The sequence below is a fragment of the Macrobrachium rosenbergii genome, chromosome 37, assembly GCF_040412425.1.
Source record: "Macrobrachium rosenbergii isolate ZJJX-2024 chromosome 37, ASM4041242v1, whole genome shotgun sequence".
In the NCBI taxonomy this organism is placed as follows: domain Eukaryota; kingdom Metazoa; phylum Arthropoda; class Malacostraca; order Decapoda; family Palaemonidae; genus Macrobrachium; species Macrobrachium rosenbergii.
This window is the reverse complement of record NC_089777.1, coordinates 8,542,499-8,563,447: the sequence shown is the minus strand read 5'-3', so window position 1 is coordinate 8,563,447 and position 20,949 is coordinate 8,542,499. Positions and strand designations below refer to the sequence as shown.

The following is a 20,949-nucleotide window of genomic DNA, read 5'->3' as shown; positions in this document are numbered from 1 at the left end:
AAAAGATATGAATCAGAGAAGACTGTTTAAGTTGTTGGCTATCGTGAAGAAAAACATTAAAGTTATGAAGACGGACATTTATAAGAAAAGCGATTTGTTATTGCTAAGCTATTACCAGTAATAAAAGAACTAAAAAATATTTGCATAGTTAAATTTTATGGGCTATTTCAAATTTGGAATTAAAGTAATGTAAAGGACGAGAGACTTACATAAAATTTTTTAAATGATGAATGAAATCAGTATATAAAAACCTAACGGAATTACTTTCCTATCACGAATAACAAAATATCATATCATGAAAAAGGAGGTTGACCGTCGACAAAATCACAAAATTAACTTTCAAATTACACGAAAGAAACACTTTGAGGGTTACTGAGGAAAATTTCCTGGTAAAAGCTTATCCACCTACCTACCGTTCTAAGGAATACTTGCTTTGTTTTGGGAAGAAGTGTCCCACACACACATATGAATACCATTCGTCTAGTATTCATTAGTTTTATACAATATTATCCTACTAGGTCTGTTTTTTGATAAGGCAATAATAAAATCGGTCATTTTGACCAACCTTGTCTGTCAAACTACGAACAATCTCAGCTAACGTGATTTAATTATCTTGCATTACCTCACTAATCACCAGTCCATCAACATTATTAAAATTTCTCATTTAATGATAATACCTCTAACTTTCTCGATTGTGTCTCAAATGTAGTTTTCGAATGTGCATAAATATTTATTTCTTGGTTTATCTTTCATAATTTTTATTCTGATTAGTATGTCATTTCCTCTTCGTTCAGCGAATATACCTTTTTTCACTTCTACGTATTAAAACTAGCACTGGGATGTTTGCACGGCTTGAAAAAAATTAAACGAATTGAATTGCATTTGGCTTTGCTTAATTTCTTCGTTTATCTTTAATCATTTCCATTCTCATTAGCATATCATTTCCTCTTCACTCTGCGAATATGACTTTTTTTTTCACTTCTATGTACTGAGGTCCCATTGGGCCGTTCGCAACGCTTTCGAAGACTTAAAGCAAGTGAATTATATTTGGCTTTTTGGCAATTTTACGGATTCCCCAAAGATCAAAACAATTGAATCATATTCGGCTTTATTAAATTTTATGGATTTCCCAAAGATCAAAGCAATTGAATTACATTTGACTTTAGGCAATTTTACGGATTTCCCAAATATCAAAGCAACTGGATTACATTTGGCTTCAGGCAATTTTACAGAATTTCCAAAGATCAAAGCAATTGAATTACATTTGATTTCAGGCACTTTTACGGAATTCATCAAGATTAAAGACACTGAATTACATTAGGCAATTTTACTGATTTCCCAAAGATCAAAGCAATTGAATTACATTTGGTTCTAGGAAATTTTGTGGATTTCACAATGATTACAGCAATTGATTTCTATTCGGCTTTAGACAATTTTACGGATTTCCCAAAGATCAAAGCAACTGAATTATATTCGGCTTTATTCAATTTTATAGATTTCCCAAAGATCAAAGCATCTGAATTACATTAGGCTAAAGGCAATTTTACTGACTTCCCAAAGAAACTCACCGACCACAGACGAATTGAGACTGATGTTGAGGCTCCTTTCTCTCACCCATCGGATGACTGGGTGAGGGTCGCCGCGGGCGTCACACGTCATCATGACGTCCTCGCCTTCATCCACGATGACGTCACCACTGCTCGTCGAGTCGTCGATGACGGGAGGGACTGTGAATGGCGGAAGGAAGTCAGATAATCAGAATAATTGAATTGAATCGAATATTGAATTTCGGCCAAAGGCCAAGCACTGGGACCTATGAGGTCATTCAGCGCTGAAACGGAAATTGACAGTATAAGGTTTGAAAGGTGTAACAGGAAGAAAACCTGGCAGTTGCAATATGAATCAATTGTTAGGAGAGGGTTGAGGAAAGTAAGATGGAAGAAAGATAATATGAAAGGAGGTACGGTAAAAGGAACGAAAGGGGTTGCAGCTAGGGGCCGAAGGCACGCTACAAAGAACCTTAATTAATGCCTACAGTGCACCGCATGAGGTGCACTGACAGAATAATGATCTAGAAGAAAGGATTTAAACGAAGAATAATGATCAGGTAAAGGCCAATAACAGATTGCAATACTCCATCAGTGTGATTAGCTTAGTTACCCAAACACTATTCTTATCCTTTCTGATGCCCTTCTCGAATACTAGGAGACAATTATTATCTATAATTATTTTATTAGATGAAACCTATTCACATGGAACAAGCACACCAATGGGGCCATTGACTCGAAATTCAAGCTTCCAAAGAAGGTTGGTTTCAACCTCCCACCGCAGACTTCACACTGCAGCAGTGATTTTTCATCGCCCTGGGGGAGACACGAACCCGCGACATCTGAGTAGCATTCCAAGACACTAACCACTATACCAGCGGACCAGCTGGCGTAGAACACTAAATATTTTATCAGATTCAATTTCAGAAACAGCAAAAATACGTGTTTTTTTATAATTACAGAAGTTGAAACATTAAATCTAAGTCATAAAGTAACTTGGATCAATGTCCTGACCTACATCAAAGTGTACTGCATTGCTCCCTGGGGCACTAAAAGTTAATTAAAGAAATAAGAGCAATAAACACCGTCCTTTTCATTTTTAATGAGAGAAAAACTCGTCCCACAAAGAAATTCCAGAGGGCAGTAACAATAATAATGGTAATAATACAACATGACATATGTGTAGAATCATGAATTACATTCACTCTTTACAAGATGACTACATCTACAACTGCGCAGAGAATTATGAATTACATTCACACTTTTCAAGACGACTTCATCTACGACTGCGCAGAGAATGATGAATTACATTCACTCTTGTCAAGACGACTTCATCTACGACTGCGCAGAGAATTATAAATTACATTCACTCTTTTCAAGACGACTCCATCTACGACTGCGCAGAGAAAATATAACTCCGCAGTGAAATCCTCATCATAATCCCCAGATGAGCTCTTCAAAAACATCTCGATGTCGAGTCTGCAATTTCTTGGAAAAAACCCGAACATAAACTCGTCTGCAGATGATGGAGAGTCAATTAGTGTTGGCAATAAACCCCTAGATCCTCCATCTTTGATTATCTGCTCCCCCACTCCCTCTCCCCCTGCCATAACCCCTTATAAACTCTCACCCCTGCATCTTATAACCTCTGTCAACCCATATCCTCAGGGTAAAACGGGGTTGAGTTTTACTGACGTCATCATGACCTGAGTATATTGACCCTTGGCCCTCAAGCATACCCGAGTCAAAGTTTTTAAAACAAAATTTGGGGTTTACTGGGAAAATGACAGCCAAACTTGGACCGTCTCATAAACTGTCCAAAATTATGTCAGTTGCAAGATATGTGGGCCCGAGTTTCTCTGTCTGTTTGAAAACTAAAGGAATGAAAATTCTACCTTTTTTAAAATTGCCAAGTAGACAAAATTGCCTTAGACGAACTAACCCCTAATATGAAAATAATATGATAAGAATTGCGGTGTGGGGAAATATGTATCAGATGACACTCATTTACGCAAAATATAATGAGATATAAACGATATTTGGGATGCTGTTCATCTAATAAACACGTTATTTCACTTTTTGTATATATATTTTTTTAACTGACTCGAACGAGAGATAAGGTGGCACTGGTGGTGTTACCAGATATACCTTAATGATCTTTATCTATCCCAGAGATAGACAGACTGACAGATCACGAAAAAAAAGATACAATCATTTCATAAAAACCACACGCACATACTCAGTATATATATATATATATATATATATATATATATATATATATATATATATATATATATATATATATATATATATATATATATATATATATATATATATAAGTATATATATAAGAAAGAAAGGGAGGGGATAGGAAAAAGAAATATAAGACCAGGAGCACCACAGAATCTCCACAAATTCCACAAACAAGAATCGACCATTTCGGCACTGAATAAACACTTCCGTATTTGTCTAAAGCTATTCGCTCTGTGTGTGTGTGTATGTGTGTGTGTGTAAGCCCTCTGTAAAGGGCTCCTGTGTGACTCAAATAAACAAGATTCCATTCATCTTTTCATTAAGAGTTGTCGGAAAATCCAATTGATTGTGAATAATGGATGTACATTATTCTCGATTTGCTGGAAAAAAAAAGTTTTTGAAATAAATTTTTCGAACTAAAAAAAAAAAACTGAAATTTGTGAGGCAATACTCATCCGTTCAGCATATATTTTATAAACACGCCCATACTTTCAATTTATAAATATAAATATAAAAATTGGTTGCAAGTGTTAAATAAAAACTTGAAATAAATTATAGGTTTTGAAGAAATCAGCTGTCTCGAATAAATGAACGGTACTATTCTGCCCTAAAATGGATGACTGCAGTATCCAGCAAAAATACAAAACTGAGAAAAATGGTCGATACTCCCTTGCCTTTTACTACTGATCTTGCAGATATCTGCAAAAACAAAACTAAGAAAAATAGGGACCCCCTGATTTTGTAAATAATGGGACCCCGTGGAAAGCATTGAAGAATCGTTCTGAAACTGCAGTAACTTTTGTATTAGTGTTTCACGAGCCCAATAGGCGGCATATCTCAATTTCGAAAATTTTGCAGATACTGCAGTTTTCCCTTTCAGGGCGGTGTTCGATTTACACAAAAATCATACGTGAAATATTCGTATCCTACATCTGCGCTCTACAGGGGCGACCCTTCTACAATGATTCTAAACGAGATGTGATTCAACATATTAAGATATTTACAGGTTTTGTAATATACCAAAATGAAAAAAGAAAAGGCTGACAATGAAACAAAACAAAAAATTGAAATGCTTCAATCTGCAATAACTGCTTAATTTCTTTTTCGAAATGGCTTAAATTGTTATTTTTGAGCAGTTCATTTCTAATTGCTTTATCGTGCAATTTGGTTCAGAAACATTTTCACATTCAAATACTCCTAAATTTGTATGTTAAAATTTGTTGGATCAACATACAGTAACTGCTTTCATAACATACTGCGTCTTCAGACAATACTTAAGACGTTAGTCCTAATTAGATTTGGGTAATACAAATTGAGGGCCAATTCACTCTATCCCCTCAAACCATACATCCATATATTAAGTCTGTGGATGAACTATGTGCTGGCCTGTCAGAAGTACATCCGGGGCAGGTGCATTTGTGTTGACGTTGGAGGTTTCCACAGTTAGAGACAGCGGGTATCTGACACATTCTTTTGTGCTTTTTGACCATGGCCTAAGTGCATGGAGACAGTGTGACACATGGATGAAAGTGTTGTGACCCTTCGAATATTGAACCGGTGTTGTCACGCTTCCAAGGAGGAGTTATTAAGTGAGTGCGTAAATGTGTGCACTCTCTAATGGTATATTATAAGAGGAACAGACAATAGCTGGGGACTTCGATTTGGCGGCTGGGTATGATTTCCGTGTTGTGCAGTGTTCATGGATAAGAACTGCCACTGTGAGATCCGTTATTTGCGGCCATAGAAAGTGAGTAAGATAACTCATTAACACATATCTTTTCAGACATTATGTGGAAATACCCTGTTTGTGTTGCAGCGAAATTCCTCTGTTCCTCCATTATGCACTTTCCCGTTTTTTTCTCCTTTGTGCAATTTTCTGTTTTAGATGTTGATTTATTTTAACATCATTTCACTTTTTAATATATGGTATGTTTCTTTTAACAGGATTCTGTGTTCGTCCTGTGAGGACGAATATTTTGGAAGTGGTGTTCTTTACATACTCTATGACGTTTATTTTGGTCTAGCATAATTATGACCTGTTTATTTTATCTGATGACCAGGGTGTTAGTCACTAGTACTGGTTGGTCTAGAATCATTAATTTGATGGACTGTGAATCAGAATTTCCTCTGGTTTTGATTTCCATTTATATGGGGTGTGAGTCATTCCATTTCATGAACGTAGCTTCTGCTGAATTACTTTCGTTAAATCTGCAAATAAAGTCTTGTTTTGTATCTAGGTGTTTAATTCCAGTAGGTCCTTGTCTGAGGTTAGATACAGGGAGAGAAGGAATGAGCTGACCCAACGCCGGGCCATCGCTACCAGGGAATCTTAGTGATGTAAGATAATATGATGCTGTTCTTAAAACAGATGCCGTAAGAGATTATGACCCTAATTGACCTTGTGTAGGGTCGTAACACATATATACATACACACTAAGTATCTAATATTATGTTGTCTTTACTGATGTTTGTATATTTCTTTTTCTCAAAAGAAGCAAAAAACTATTAAAATACTTAGGAGAACTGATAAGAATGATCAATAATACCATTCTTACCAAAGCAACTTATACAGTATACAGTATGTATATATATATATATATATATATATATATATATATATATATATATATATATATATATATATATATATATATATATATATATATATATATATATATATATATATATATATATATGTATATATATACATATATATATATATATATATATATATATATATATATATATATATATATATATATATATATATATATATATACATATACATATACATATACATATACATATACATGGGTGAGTGAATAAAGTCTGCTCAAAGCTAAACTTAAAACGAAACAGCTTTTTCAGAGGGAAACTTAAAATTAATTAGAGAAGCACCGTATACAAAGAGATTGAGAATCCTGCCTTTTGGAAAGATATGATTAGTATGATTGATTAATCACAATGCATTTGGCCATCATACTGAGTAAAGAAAACTTTCTGAGTACCTCTGCTCTTCTTTCCCTTATCACGCAACAGACTTAATCGCCCCTAAATACAAAACAACGAAGATAAATACAAACAGAGAAAAAAATGGAGAGATGAAGCAGAGTATTAGAAATACACGTCCATTATCGGTCCAGTGTTTCGAAATGACGTGCTGTCTACAACGAACAACAAGTAAAGAATGCGTCGAAGTTTCTTCGACGAAATCGAGTTTTCTGTATGAGACGCAGCCCATGAAGCTTTCAGCCACGGCCCAGTGGTTGCCTGTCCTATATAGTTGCCAGACGCACGATCATGGCTAAATTTAACCTTAAATAAAATAAAAACTACTGAGGCTAGAGGGCTGCAATTTGGTATGTTTGGTGACTGGAGGGTGGATGATCAACATACCAATTTGCAGTCTCTAGCCTCGGCGGTTTTTAAGATCTGAGGGCGGACAGAAAAAGTGCGGACGGACAGACAAAGCCATATCAATGGTGTTCTTTTACAGAAAAAAAAAAACACCAATGAATTAAAAAAAGGTGCAATACTGTGTGGTTCGGATCCCACAATAAGCTGTAGGTCCCGTTGCTAGGTAACCAGTTGGTTCTTAGCCACGTAAAATAAATCTAATCCTTCGGGTCAGCCCTAGGAGAGCTGTTAATCAGCTCATCGGTCTGGTTAAACTAAGATATACTGCATATCAACAAAAGCAAAGATAAGCCAAGGCGCATTTACTTCGACTCCGATCTAAGAGAAAAGGATAAATAAGGGACAAAACAGTTGCTGTTGAATAGGAAATGGTCACAATACAATTGAGGCTGAATAGAAAACAAGGACGATATAACTGCAGTTGTACAGAAATTGTTGACAATATACCTGTGTCTGAATAGAAAACGTTAATGACAGATTTGGGGTGGAATAGAAAACGTTGACGATATAATTGTGGTTGAATAGAAAACGTTGACGATATGATTGTGGTTGAATAGAAAACGTTGACGATATACCTGTTTGAATAGAAAACGTTGATGATAGAATTGAGGTTGAATAGAAAACGTTGACGATATAACTGTGGTTGAATAGAAAACGTTAACAATATAATTGTGTTTGAATAGAAAGCGTCGATGATATAACTGCGTCTGAACAGAAAACGTCAACGATATAACTGTGGTTGAATAGAAAACGTTGATATAGTTGTGGCTGAATAGATAGCGCTGACGACATAATTGCGGTTGAACAACGTTGACGATGCAATTGCTGCTGAATAGAAAACGTTGACAATATAACTGCGGGTGAACAGAAAAAAGTTGACAATGTAATTGCGGTTAAATAGAAAACGTTAACAATATAACTGCAGTTCGATAGAAAACATTCACGATATAATTGCGGCTGAATAGAAAGCGTTGACGATGTAATTCGGGCTGAATAGACAGGGCTGACTATATAGTTGCGGCTGGATAAAAAATGTTGACGATATAATTGCGGTTTGAACAGAAAACGTTCACGACATAATTTCTGATGAATAGTAAGCGTTGACTATATAACAGCGGCGGAATAGAAAGCACTGACGATATAACTGCGCTTGAATAGAAAACGTTGACGATGTGAATATCCAAAGCTGTGAAAAATCCGGACAAAACAAGCAAGGAAGAATCGCCTAAAAATGGAAAAGAAAACTTTTTAAAACTACGGACAAAACAATGACAGGAGAAGCCAAAACAGACAAATTATTGAAGGAACATTAAAAAGAATCGGGGACGAATCCAAAACACTCAAAACAATTAGCAAGAGACGCAGGAATTCGAAAATAAATAGGTAAAAAATGTGTCGAAGTTTCCTCGGCGCAATCGAGTTTTCTGTACAGCCACTAAAGCGTATAATCAAGGCCACCGAGAACAGATCTATCTTTCGGTGGTCTCGGTATAATGCTGTACGAGTCGCGGTCCATGAAACTTTAACCACGGCTCGGTGGTGGCCTATCCTGTATCGTTGCCGGAAGCACAATTATGGCTAAATTTAACCCTATATAAAATAAAAACTACTGATGCTAGAGGGCTGCAATCCGGCATGCTTGATGATTTGAGGGTGGATGATCAACATACCAATTTGCAGCCCTCTAGACTCAGTAGATTTTAAGATGTGAGGGCGTACAGAAAAAGTGCGGACAGAATAAAGTGCGGACGGACAGACAAAGCCAGCACAATAGTTTTCTTTTACAGATAACTACAAGAAAACAAAACAGTAAATATTTCCCCAAAGACGTATTTCAAAACGGCGTCTTCCGTCGCTCAATCAGTGTTGGCACCTCGTTACGAAACCATCAACATCCCATCTTCTCATCAACTAATGGCGCCTGGTTAAGGTGACTGCCTATAAATCTTTCTTCTTTTTCAGGTTTCAGTTCTTTTTCATCTCCACTTTTCGAAGAACTAACATTTCGTGATCAGTTACATATACATGAATGATAATCAATTTTGCACATATGAATAGGTATATGTATATATATATACATACATACATACTTTATACTTTATATATATATATATATATATATATATATATATATATATATATATATATATATATATATATATATATATATATATATCATTTAAATAAACACAATGCCCATTTAACTTCTCGATTTCTTCAGTCTTCACTACTAAGCCTAAATCCAAATGGGGAAATAAATGAGGAAATTTTGATGTCCAGACGAGGTTCGAACTTGCATCCGTGGTATCAGAACTAGGTACTATTTGTCCACCGATCTTGGTGGTTAGGTGAATAAACGTGACCTCCTTATGATATCCCGGATGCGAGTTCGAATCTCGCCCGGGCATCAGAGTTTCTTCATTTCTCTCGTCATTTGGATGCAGGCTTAGTAGTGAGAACGTTTTCGAAGTGTGAAGGGATCTTGAAGTTAAGAGTTATTAAAATTACATATGTACTTGTAAAAAGTGATCAGCAGATTCTAAATATCTATATGTATATATATATATATATATATATATATATATATATATATATATATATATATATATATATATGCGTGTGTGTGTATATATATTCACACACACACACACACATATATATATATATATATATATATATATATATATATATATATATATATATATATATATATTAATTGCATACCATATAATGACCTAGAGAATATAAATAAACAAACTGCTGCTCGTGAAATGTTACTTTTATCACTTCTTCTGCAAGTACTTCATCGGACATTGCTCCCACCAGCTTTTTCAGTTGTGCTCAGTCAATCCCTTTCATCTATGTAGTAAATGTTCTGCTTCACTGTGTAGCGAATATAGTTTAGAAATTATGGAAACTATATTACGTTACGGGGTCATTCTGATTTTATATCCCTATTTTCACGTTTCCCGATATTCGAGTTTCCATTTTCCCTTATAAATCCTGAGCTACTTATATCTTCTTCTGTGATTCCATGGTCATTAGCTCCTTCTGTTTCTAAAGACAGACAACCTGTCAAGGTCAATTCAGTTATCAACTTGTTGAAATATGAAGGAATAAAAGTCTTCATAAATAACAAAGAACTTTTTGCTGTGAATAAACGACCTTTCCACATCAGACTTCCTTATATAACTGCATCTAAATTTCCATTTTTATTTTTCACCGGTTCATTTATTCACTTTGATATTTCGTCGACATCGACATTTATCGATGTGACATTAGACTAACATATGAAATACTCGTAAATGTCACAGAACAGATCCATTAATATTAATATTCTTTTGTGAGATCGGAGCGCATTTGGTTAAGTGATAGTCTCGCCTCTTCATTCATATGTATATATATATATATATATATATATATATATATATATATATATATATATATATATATATATATACATATATATATATATATATATATATATATATATATATATATATATATATATACTTGTTATATACATATATAAATATATACAGATATATATACATATACATATATATGTGTGCATACATATGTATATATGCATATATGTACGTGTGTTTGTGTGTACCTGTAATCATGTACATGAAAATATATATGTACATGAAAACGGTATATTTATGCAATAATTTATATGCACAAAGAATGAAGTGTGTACACAAAATCAATAGTCAAATGTATCTCAAAACGAAATGCTTTATTATATCTTTTGAGGGACGTACATTTTGAAAAATATCACATTTTCCCTACTGAAACGAATGAAGTCAAGTTCTTGTAATTCCAACAATACAGATTTTCGCACAGGTTTGAAAATCGAACTTGCAAAAACTATTAGCGTTTGGACAACTGAGAATATCCCTACGTTTTTCGATAACTGAAAAAATGTTAGCGGTTTTGGACATTTAGAAAACATAGGTGTCGTGACAAGCCACTCAAATGTCGCGAGTTCGCGCCTCCCCCATGGCAATGAAAAAAATCGCTGACTCTGTATCATGATCAGTTACTGCCGCTGTGTGGGGTCTGCTGCGGTGTGAGGTTGAAACTAACATTCTCTGGAAGCTTGAATTTCAAGTCGATGGCCCCTTTGTTGTGGTTGTTCCATGTGAATAGGTTTCATCTGCCAAAATAATAATAATAAGCTTGTACACGTATTTGAAATATCTTAATATCCTTTGATAAATATGAAAAATAAAAATTTTTTAGACTGCGAAAATGTTAACGGTTTTTGAAGCATCTCGCAAAATTTTACCACTTTTGAGGCAATTGTCAAAATCTTCTCGTTTGTGGATAAATGAAAAAATAAATCCCCAGTTCTGGGTAAGTATGAAGCTTTAATTGTGCGTGAGTATTTGTTAAAAATATTAAAGGCGCTAAAATAGTTACCGATGTTGTATTAGTAAACACGACCCCAACTGAATCATTACAGACATTACCCATAAATACTCTCTCAGCAGATAAAGGAGGATCTTTCCTAGATAGTGACCCCCAAGGGTTTTGACCGGGTATGTACCCACCTTTCCGGCGTGTTTAGTACACGCCTGTTGGGGATGACCGTAAAAGCATAAACAAAAGTCTGTAAATATCATAAAGATAAAAGACCCCAAGAAATGTTATTCGTAGAGAACGACCCCCGAAAACCCCTGGGGGTCACTATCTAGGAAAGATCCATAAAGGAATTATGTATACAGAATCACACATTTTATCGTACGAATAAAAAAAAAAAGTGGCGAGTTCTTATAAAAAAAAAAACCACACGAACATAAGCAAATAGATTTAGTTATACAAACACTCGCAGTAAAAGCCTCGAGCTGGCACAAACAAATAATGAAATGAACTAAATTCCAACTGAATCTATTCTTGCCAACAAATACCACCATTCCACACTGACATTTCGTAATGCACGTGGCATTAAAAACATTATAATGTATGTGGCATTAAAAACTTTATAATATATGTGGCATTAAAAACATTACAATGTATGTGGCATTAAAACATTATAATGTATGTGGCATTAAAAACATTATAATGTATGTGACATTAAAAATATTAAATGTATGTGGCATTTAAAACATTATAATGTATGTGGCATTAAAAATATTAAATGTATGTGTCATTAAAAACATTATAATGTATGTGGCATTAAAAACATTATAACGTATGTGACATTAAAAACATTATAATGTATGTGACATCAAGAACATTATAATGTATGCGACATTAAAAACATTATAATGTATGTGGCATTAAAAACATTATAATGTATGTGACATTGAAAACATTATAATGTATGTGACATTGAAAACCTTATAATGTATGTGGCTTAAAACATTATAATGTATGTGGCATTAAAAACATTATAATGTATGTGGCATTAAAACATTATAATATATGGGGCATTAAAAACATTATAATGTATGTGGCATTCAAAACATTATATGTAATGTATGTGACATTAAAAACATTATAATGTATGTGGCATCAAGAACATTATAATGAATGTAAAATTAAAAACGTTATGATGTACGTGACATTAAAAACACTAAAATGTATGTGACATTAAAAAGAATATAATGTATGTGGCATTAAAAACATTATAACATATGTGACATTAACAACAGTTGATGCCATCGTTTAATAAGTACATACTTTGAAAAGGTTACAGAGGTAACTGCAATAATAATAATAAGGTTTATGAGAAGAAAACGACTTATTGATTTATAGTAAAGAGCCCGCCATCTAAAAATTACCTTGACAAAGATGTAAACGTCAAGGATCTTTCCTAGCCAGTGACCCCCAAAAGGGGTTTAACCCGGTATGTATCCACCTTTGCGGCGTTTAGTACAAGCGCGTTGGGGATGATCGTAAAAACATAAACAAAAGACTGTAAATATCATAAAAGATAATGACCCCTAAAAAATATTAGTCCTAGATAACGACCCCCGAAAATCAATGGGGGTCACTATCTAGGAAAGATCCGAAATCAAGAGTTTTCAAGGTGTACGAAAAAAAAAAAATGATGAGATTTTTGAAAATTACGGGAAGGTAAGAAATCAGAGTGAATAGAGCAGAATTACTAATCGCCAAATAACCTAACGAGTTTCATGGCAATCGAAACAAAACAAAATATTAGTCTTTAAATTCACCTATAACCTTGAAAAATAGGTTAAGGTTAAAAAAATATTTGTGGAAAATAACATCCACAGAAATAGTCTACATATTTACCAAGTTTATGAACATCACACAAAAATAAAATGCTTGCCTATAAGTTAAGTTAAGTATATCTTAGTTTAACCAGACCACTGAGCTGATTAACAGCTCTCCTAGGGCTGACCCGAAGGATTAGATCTATTTTTACGTGGCTAAGAACCAATTGGTTATCTAGCAACGGGACCTACAGCTTATTGTGGAATCCGAACGACATTATAGCGAGAAATGAATTTCTGTCACCAGAAACAAATTCCTCTTGTTCTTCACTGGCCGGTCGGAGATTCGAACTCGCGACCAACAGAGTGGTAGCTGAGAACGGAACCCGCTCACCCAGCGAGGAACTATGCTTGCCTATAAATTGACCCTGTGACCGTGAAAAATATGTCAAGGTCAAAGTACCTAAACCATATTCCTCTATTTATTTTCGAATTCTGAAGATTTAGGAGATATTGAGGAACAAGGGTCTAAAAGTTATATTTATATAACTTAATTTGTGGAGTTGAAAGCAGATCACAGTAAACTGACCTCTAGACTGACCCTTGACCTAGAACAACATGTCAAGGTCAAAGTACATAAACCATATTTTTCTCTACTAAGTTTCGAATTCTGAAGACTTAAGAGGTACTGAAGAACAATGGTCTATAAGTTTTATTTATAAATTGATCTGTGGACTTATCCCTGGTAACCCCCTTGCCCCCATTATCCCATTTTTTTTTTAGATCTAGCAAACAAAGATGACGGACACAGACAATACAAAAAATTCAGAACACTGCCATATTGCTTAATCAGATGTTAAATGGACGCACAAACATTCACATGAGTAGACACAAATACACAAAAACACTCACATGAATAGACACAAATACACACAAAAACACTCACATGGATAGACACAGATGTGCACACAACCACTCACATGATTAGACATAAATACACACACAAACATTCACATTAATAGACACAGATACATATACAAACACTAAATAAACAGACACAAATACACACAAACACTCACATGAACAGACACACATACACACAGAAACACTCAAATGAACAGACACAAATATACACACACAAACACAACACTCACATGAATAGACACAAATACACACAAAAACACTCACATGGATAGACACAGATGTGCACACAACCACTCACATGATTAGACATAAATACACACACAAACATTCGCATTAATAGACACAGATACATATACAAACACTCAAATAAACAGACACAAATACACACAAACACTCACATGAACAGACACACATACACACAGAAACACTCAAATGAACAGACACAAATATACACACACAAACACTCGCATTAATAGGCACAGATACATACACAAACACTCAAATAAACAGACAAATACAGACAAACACTCACATGACTAGACACATATATACACACAAACACTCACATGAATAGACAAAAATACTAATAGGCACAGATGCATATACAAACACTCAAATAAACAGACACACAAACACTCACATGAATAGGCACAAACAGACATACAAACACTCACATGAATAGAGACAAATACACACACACACACTCGCATAAATAGACATACACGAAAACACTCACATGAATAGACACAAATACACAAACAAACACTCACATGAATAGAAGCAAATACACAAAAACAAGCACACAAACAGAAACAAATACAAACACCCGCACATACATCCACATGACCATACAAAAAAGTGTACACACACACACACACACAAACCTACAGAAGTCCGAGAGAGAGAGAGAGAGAGAGAGAGAGAGAGAGAGAGAGAGAGAGAGAGAGAGAGAGAGAGAGAGATTCGCAGTGAATCATGCTTAAAACATTATTCAGATTCAAAATCTCCTCTCCCAGATAAGGTAATCCCACTTGATCGCCGTGACGACGGCTGCGGCGCGCATAATGGCCTTATAATTGATGCCTTTTGAATAAATTAAATAGGAAAATCGCCCGAAAGGGGCGTTCATACGCCGTAGACTTAAGTCGAGTCCGGAGGAATCCTTCCGCTCCATTCAACTTCTTTCTAGCCGAGATGAGAAGAGATCATCATTATGGGGTCTGCGGCCCCTGGAAACGCTGGAAATTCTCTTCGCTTTATTGTTTCTTGGAATGCGTTCTCGGGCGTTTCTCTCGGTCAATTCTCTTCTTGGGATCCAGCTACTCTTTCTTGCCACGTGCTTTTAAGCTCCGGAATTCTCTCGCTGCATCTGTGTTCCACAGTTCCCATAAGAGTCTAGGTGATATACTCTTGGATATTAGGTGACTTCCTTTTCAGCTACCCATAAATATTATTATCATTATTATTCAAAAGATGAATTCTATTCACATGGCACAAGCCCACCAAAGGGGCCACTGACTTGAAACTCAAGCTTCTAAAGAATATGATGTTCATTAGGAAGAGGTAAGAGGAGGTAAGGGGGAATGAAGCTTTGAATTTCCTACCAGCTTCAGTTCTTTTCTTTCTTGATTCCTAAACGCCACCTTTTCAGTTCCTTTAAGACTGAATCAACGCTTTTTATTCTCTACTACCTATATATATATATATATATATATATATATATATATATATATATATATATATATATATATATATATATATATATATATATATATATAATATGTTCATTTTGTCTCCATCTAACTAAGAGGACACGACTGCCAATCTCATCAGCCCACAACAGGACACTCAAAATTGGGATAAAAAACGAACAACTCTTACACTCGTTCTTTCCACCTAACATTAGCATTACCGAGGTTTCACAACCTTCTGAGTACAAGCAAGGAGACCCTTGGCATATGCACGAGGTAGTTAAACGAAAGCAAGATAAACTGAGAACTTCAAGCAAACCAACAATGACTATAAGGAAATGAATGCAAACACAAGAGTAACGGATTCAAAGATAAAATAACTTTGCCCGTCTCAATTATTATCATTATTATTCAGAAGATGAACCCTATTCACATGGAACAAACCCAAAGGGGTCATTGACTTGAAATTCAAGCTTTCAAAGAATATTATTATTATTATTATTATTATTATTATTATTATCATCATTATTATTATTATTATTATTATTATTATTCAGATGAAGCCTATTCACATTGAAAAAAAAATGAGCCATTGACTTGAAATGGCTTTCAAAGATTATTATTATTATTATTATTATTATTATTATTATTATTATTATGATTATCCAGATGAAATTCACATGGAACAAACCCAAAGGCCATTGATTGAATTTCAAGCTTTCAAAGAATATTATTATTATTATTATTATTATTATTATTATTATTATTATTATTATTATTATTATTATTCAGATGAACCCTATTCACATGGAACAAACCCAAAGGGGCCATTGACTTGAAATTCAAGCTTTCAAAAATATTATTATTATTATTATTATTATTATTATTATTATTATTATTATTATTATTATTATTATTATTATTATTATTATCAGATGAACCCTATTCACATTGAAAAACCCAAATGGGTCATTGACTTGAAATTCAAGCTTTCAAAGAATTATTATTATTATTATTATTATTATTATTATTATTATTATTATTATTATTATCATTATTATTATTATTCAGATGAACCTTATTCACATGGAACAAACCACAAATTGGTCATTGACTTGAAATACAAGCTTTCAAAGGATATTATTATTATTATTATTATTATTATTATTATTATTATTATTATTATTATTATTCAGAAGATGAACCCTATTCACATGGAACAAACCCAAAGGGCCATTGACTTGAAATCCAAGCTTTCAAAAAATTATTATTATTATTATTATTATTATTATTATTATTATTATTATTATTATTATTATTATTATCCAGATGAACCCTATTCACATGGAACAAACCCAAAGGGGCCATTGACTTGAAATCCAAGCTTTCAAAGATTATTATTATTATTATTATTATTATTATTATTATTATTATTATTATTATTATTATTATTATTATTATTATTCAGGTGAACCTTATTCACATGGAACAAACCCACCAATTGTTCATTGACTTGAAATACAAGCTTTCAAAGGATATTATTATTATTATTATTATTATTATTATTATTATTATTATTATTATTATTATTATTATTATTATTATTATTCAGAAGATGAACCCTATTCACATGGAACAAACCCAAAGGGGCCATTGACTTGAAATTCAAGCTTCCAAAGAACATGGTGTTCATTAGGAAGAAGTAAGAGGAGGTAACTGGAAATAAATAAAGAAGAGATCTCTCTTATTAAAAAAGAAATAAATAAATTAATAAATTCATAAAGAGATAAAAATGTATTAAAATGCCAGGAGAATAGCATTAGTACTGTAATGCATTGCATCTTCGCTTGAACTTCTGAAGTTCAACGCACGGAATACAAGAATGTTAAATGAAATCCCCTCCCCCCTCAACAACCCTACTCCCACCTCTCCACCCACCCCACCAATAAAAAAAAATACGAAAACAAGAGAGCAAACAAGCCGAACGGGTGAACCTCATCCGTCTCCTTTGCTAAATGTATTAAAGTAGCTCCACTCGGATTAAAAGAAACTGGGTGACCCAAGATGACTCAACCACCCGTCCCCCTTCCTCCCCTCCGCTCGACCAGAACATCAAAAGAAGGAATTCCACTTTTTTGCTTTATCTTTTACTTTATTCCTTTTCTCTCTCTCTCTCTCTCTCTCTCTCTCTCTCTCTTTGACGAATGAAGGAAATGGAGTTCCCCTGTTACGCGGAGGGGAAATCTCTCAAAAGAAAATCCAACAATGACGAAAATGAAAACGCTTTCCCACGCAACAAGAACATAAAATGCGATAGAGCTTGTAAAACCCTAACACAAGACACACAAATGACATTAGGCGGTAGATCTTTGCCCTTCAAGCACGACCCGCAAAATGCTTTTGCTTTAGCGAGGCTAGAGAAGATTTTTTTTATATTTTTTTATGCGTGAATTATTGGGGTTTTTGGTTTCACAGATATATCGTAAGTTATGAGGAACTAGAATTGATTTGAATATAAATGAAAATATATTATCTTTGGTGAAAAATAGACCAAAGAATATTGAAGGATCTTCTAACATAAACATAAAATATATATAAATGTAACACACACACACGCACGAACACACACACACACACATATATATATATACAGTATATATATATATATATATATATATATATATATATATATATATATATATATATATATATATATATATATATATATATTTGGTGAAAAATTAACAAAAGAATATTTAAGGATCTTCTGAAATAAATATAAAATATATGATAAATGTTTATATATATATAACACACACATATATATATATATATATATATATATATATATATATATATATATATATATATATATATATATATAATATTACATATTTGGTGAAAAATAAAGAAAAGAATATTTAGGGATCTTCTACTGTGAAAAGGTGAATAATTGGGAGTTTTGCTTTCACTTGATAGACCATTGGCCATGAGGAACTAGAACTTACACCAGATCTTTCACTTAAAATCAATACATATTATCTCACGTGAGAAATGAACAAAAGATCTTCTACTGCGAACAGATCTCCGCTTAACCACAGAGCGAATAAATCTTGCTACAATGTATACAGGACGGACCTTTGTTTAATCACGTTTGGAAAAACACGGACGGAGCATACCTCTGCTGAAACACAAACACAGCAGCGTTCGGTGCTTAGACAAGAGGATAATAGCCCTCAATAAACATGAACGAGAAATGAATAATCATGGAATACGACGAGAATCGACCTTCGCCAAAAATCGGGAACGGAAAGAGCGTGTTTGCTTAAAACAGAAAACGGGAAAGATCTTGCCTGGAACTCGGAACAACAACTCTGCAATGACAGTTCTTCCCCCCTTTGCTCGTCTACTTTGTTTTCTTTTCGTCCCCCTTTCTCTCTCTCTCTCTCTCTCTCTCTCTCTCTGGTTATCCCGTTCGTTCTCATTTTCCATGTTTCCTCCCCCTTCCGCTCTCCCGTCAATGTCAGTCTACACAGTGCTTGCCCTCATTCACAGTGGTGGATCAGTCCCCTGTATCTTCTAATTAACTTTCGAGCGGGTATTTATATTTGTCTCCATTTCATTTCCTCCTCTACCCCTGCCCCTGCTCTCGTTCGTTTCGTTTCTTTTTGATGAACGAAATGGGTCTTGTTGTGTCTCATTTCTCTCCCTTTATGCAGTGCAAAGACGTTTCGTTAGTCTTTCCTCTGTCTGCATACGTTAGGAATGGAATATAGAATGTAGGCCTAGGCACAAGCGCTGGGACCTATGAGGTCATTCCTCTATGTCTGTATATGTTAGGAATGGAATACAGAATTTAGGCCTAAGACCAAGCGCTCAGACCTATGGGGTCATTCAGCGGTGAATTATGTTTATGTTAGGAATGGAATATAGAATTTAGGCCAAACGCCAGGCGCTGGGACCAATGAAATCATTCAGCGGTGAAGTATGTATGTTAGGAATGGAATATAGATTTTAGGCCTAAGCCCAAGCGCTGGGACCCATGAGGTCATTCAGCGGTGAAGTATGTTTATTTTAGGAGTGGAATATAGAATTTAGGCCTAAGGCCAAGCGCTGGGACCTACGAGGTCATTCAGCGGTGAAGTATGCATATGTTAGGAATGGAATATAGAATTTAGGCCTAAGGCCAAGCGCTGGGACCTATGAGGTCATTCAGCGCTGACACGGAAACTGGCAGTAAAAGGGTCTAAAAGGTGCACCAGGAGGAACAGGACTTAGTCTTCCTCTCCCTGCTTCATCACACCAGAATTATCTGCAAAACACTTGAAACAAACTTTCTCTTCCTAACAAGCAGGGTGATTCCTTACCGAGATCTAACGTGACAAGCCGGCCAGAAACATCGCTGAAGCCTTTCCACATTAAACCAGACGTATTTCTCGACCAGATATAGAATGAACGCTTCCTGGGCAACTAATGGATCCTCCACATGCTTTCAGGGCTTTTAAGACAGAAATGTTTTCCCTCGTGCTTTTTTTAAAAGCAACATTATAAGTGAATCTATCATTTACACTAATAAGCTTTTTTAAAAGTAAGATTATAAGTGAATTTATCATTTACACTAGTCAATGTCCTCTTTACTTAGCTAGTTTACTTGTTTCTCCGTTCACAGGTGAAAATTCGTCTACATTTTATTTTTTTTTTGTAAATAATTTCACCATTTTGGTGAATGTGCAAACATGAGAACCGAGAGGAGGATCTTTTAATAGTAAAACGCAATGCGTTTCCATATCTGTTTTTCTGTGTGTAACACACAACAAGCAGTCTATTCCACAACCAGAACTACTGTCGTGCAGCCCAGGGCCAGCATCACTCTCTCTCTCTCTCTCTCTCTCTCTCTCTCTCTCTCTCTCTCTCTCTCTCTCTCTC

At 34.5% G+C, this 20,949-nt stretch overlaps 1 protein-coding gene across 6 annotated transcripts in view; it reads right to left on the bottom strand.

Annotated features, from left to right (window-relative positions):
• LOC136825292 (neurotrimin-like) overlaps positions 1-20,949 on the bottom strand; it is a 1,287,566-nt gene that overhangs the window by 91,676 nt on the left and 1,174,941 nt on the right. For all 6 annotated transcript variants that reach the window (XM_067081391.1, XM_067081392.1, XM_067081393.1 and 3 more), the window contains one exon: positions 1,569-1,727. In XM_067081391.1, the coding sequence (XP_066937492.1) occupies positions 1,569-1,727 (159 nt within the window). The remainder of the gene's footprint in view (positions 1-1,568; positions 1,728-20,949) is intronic.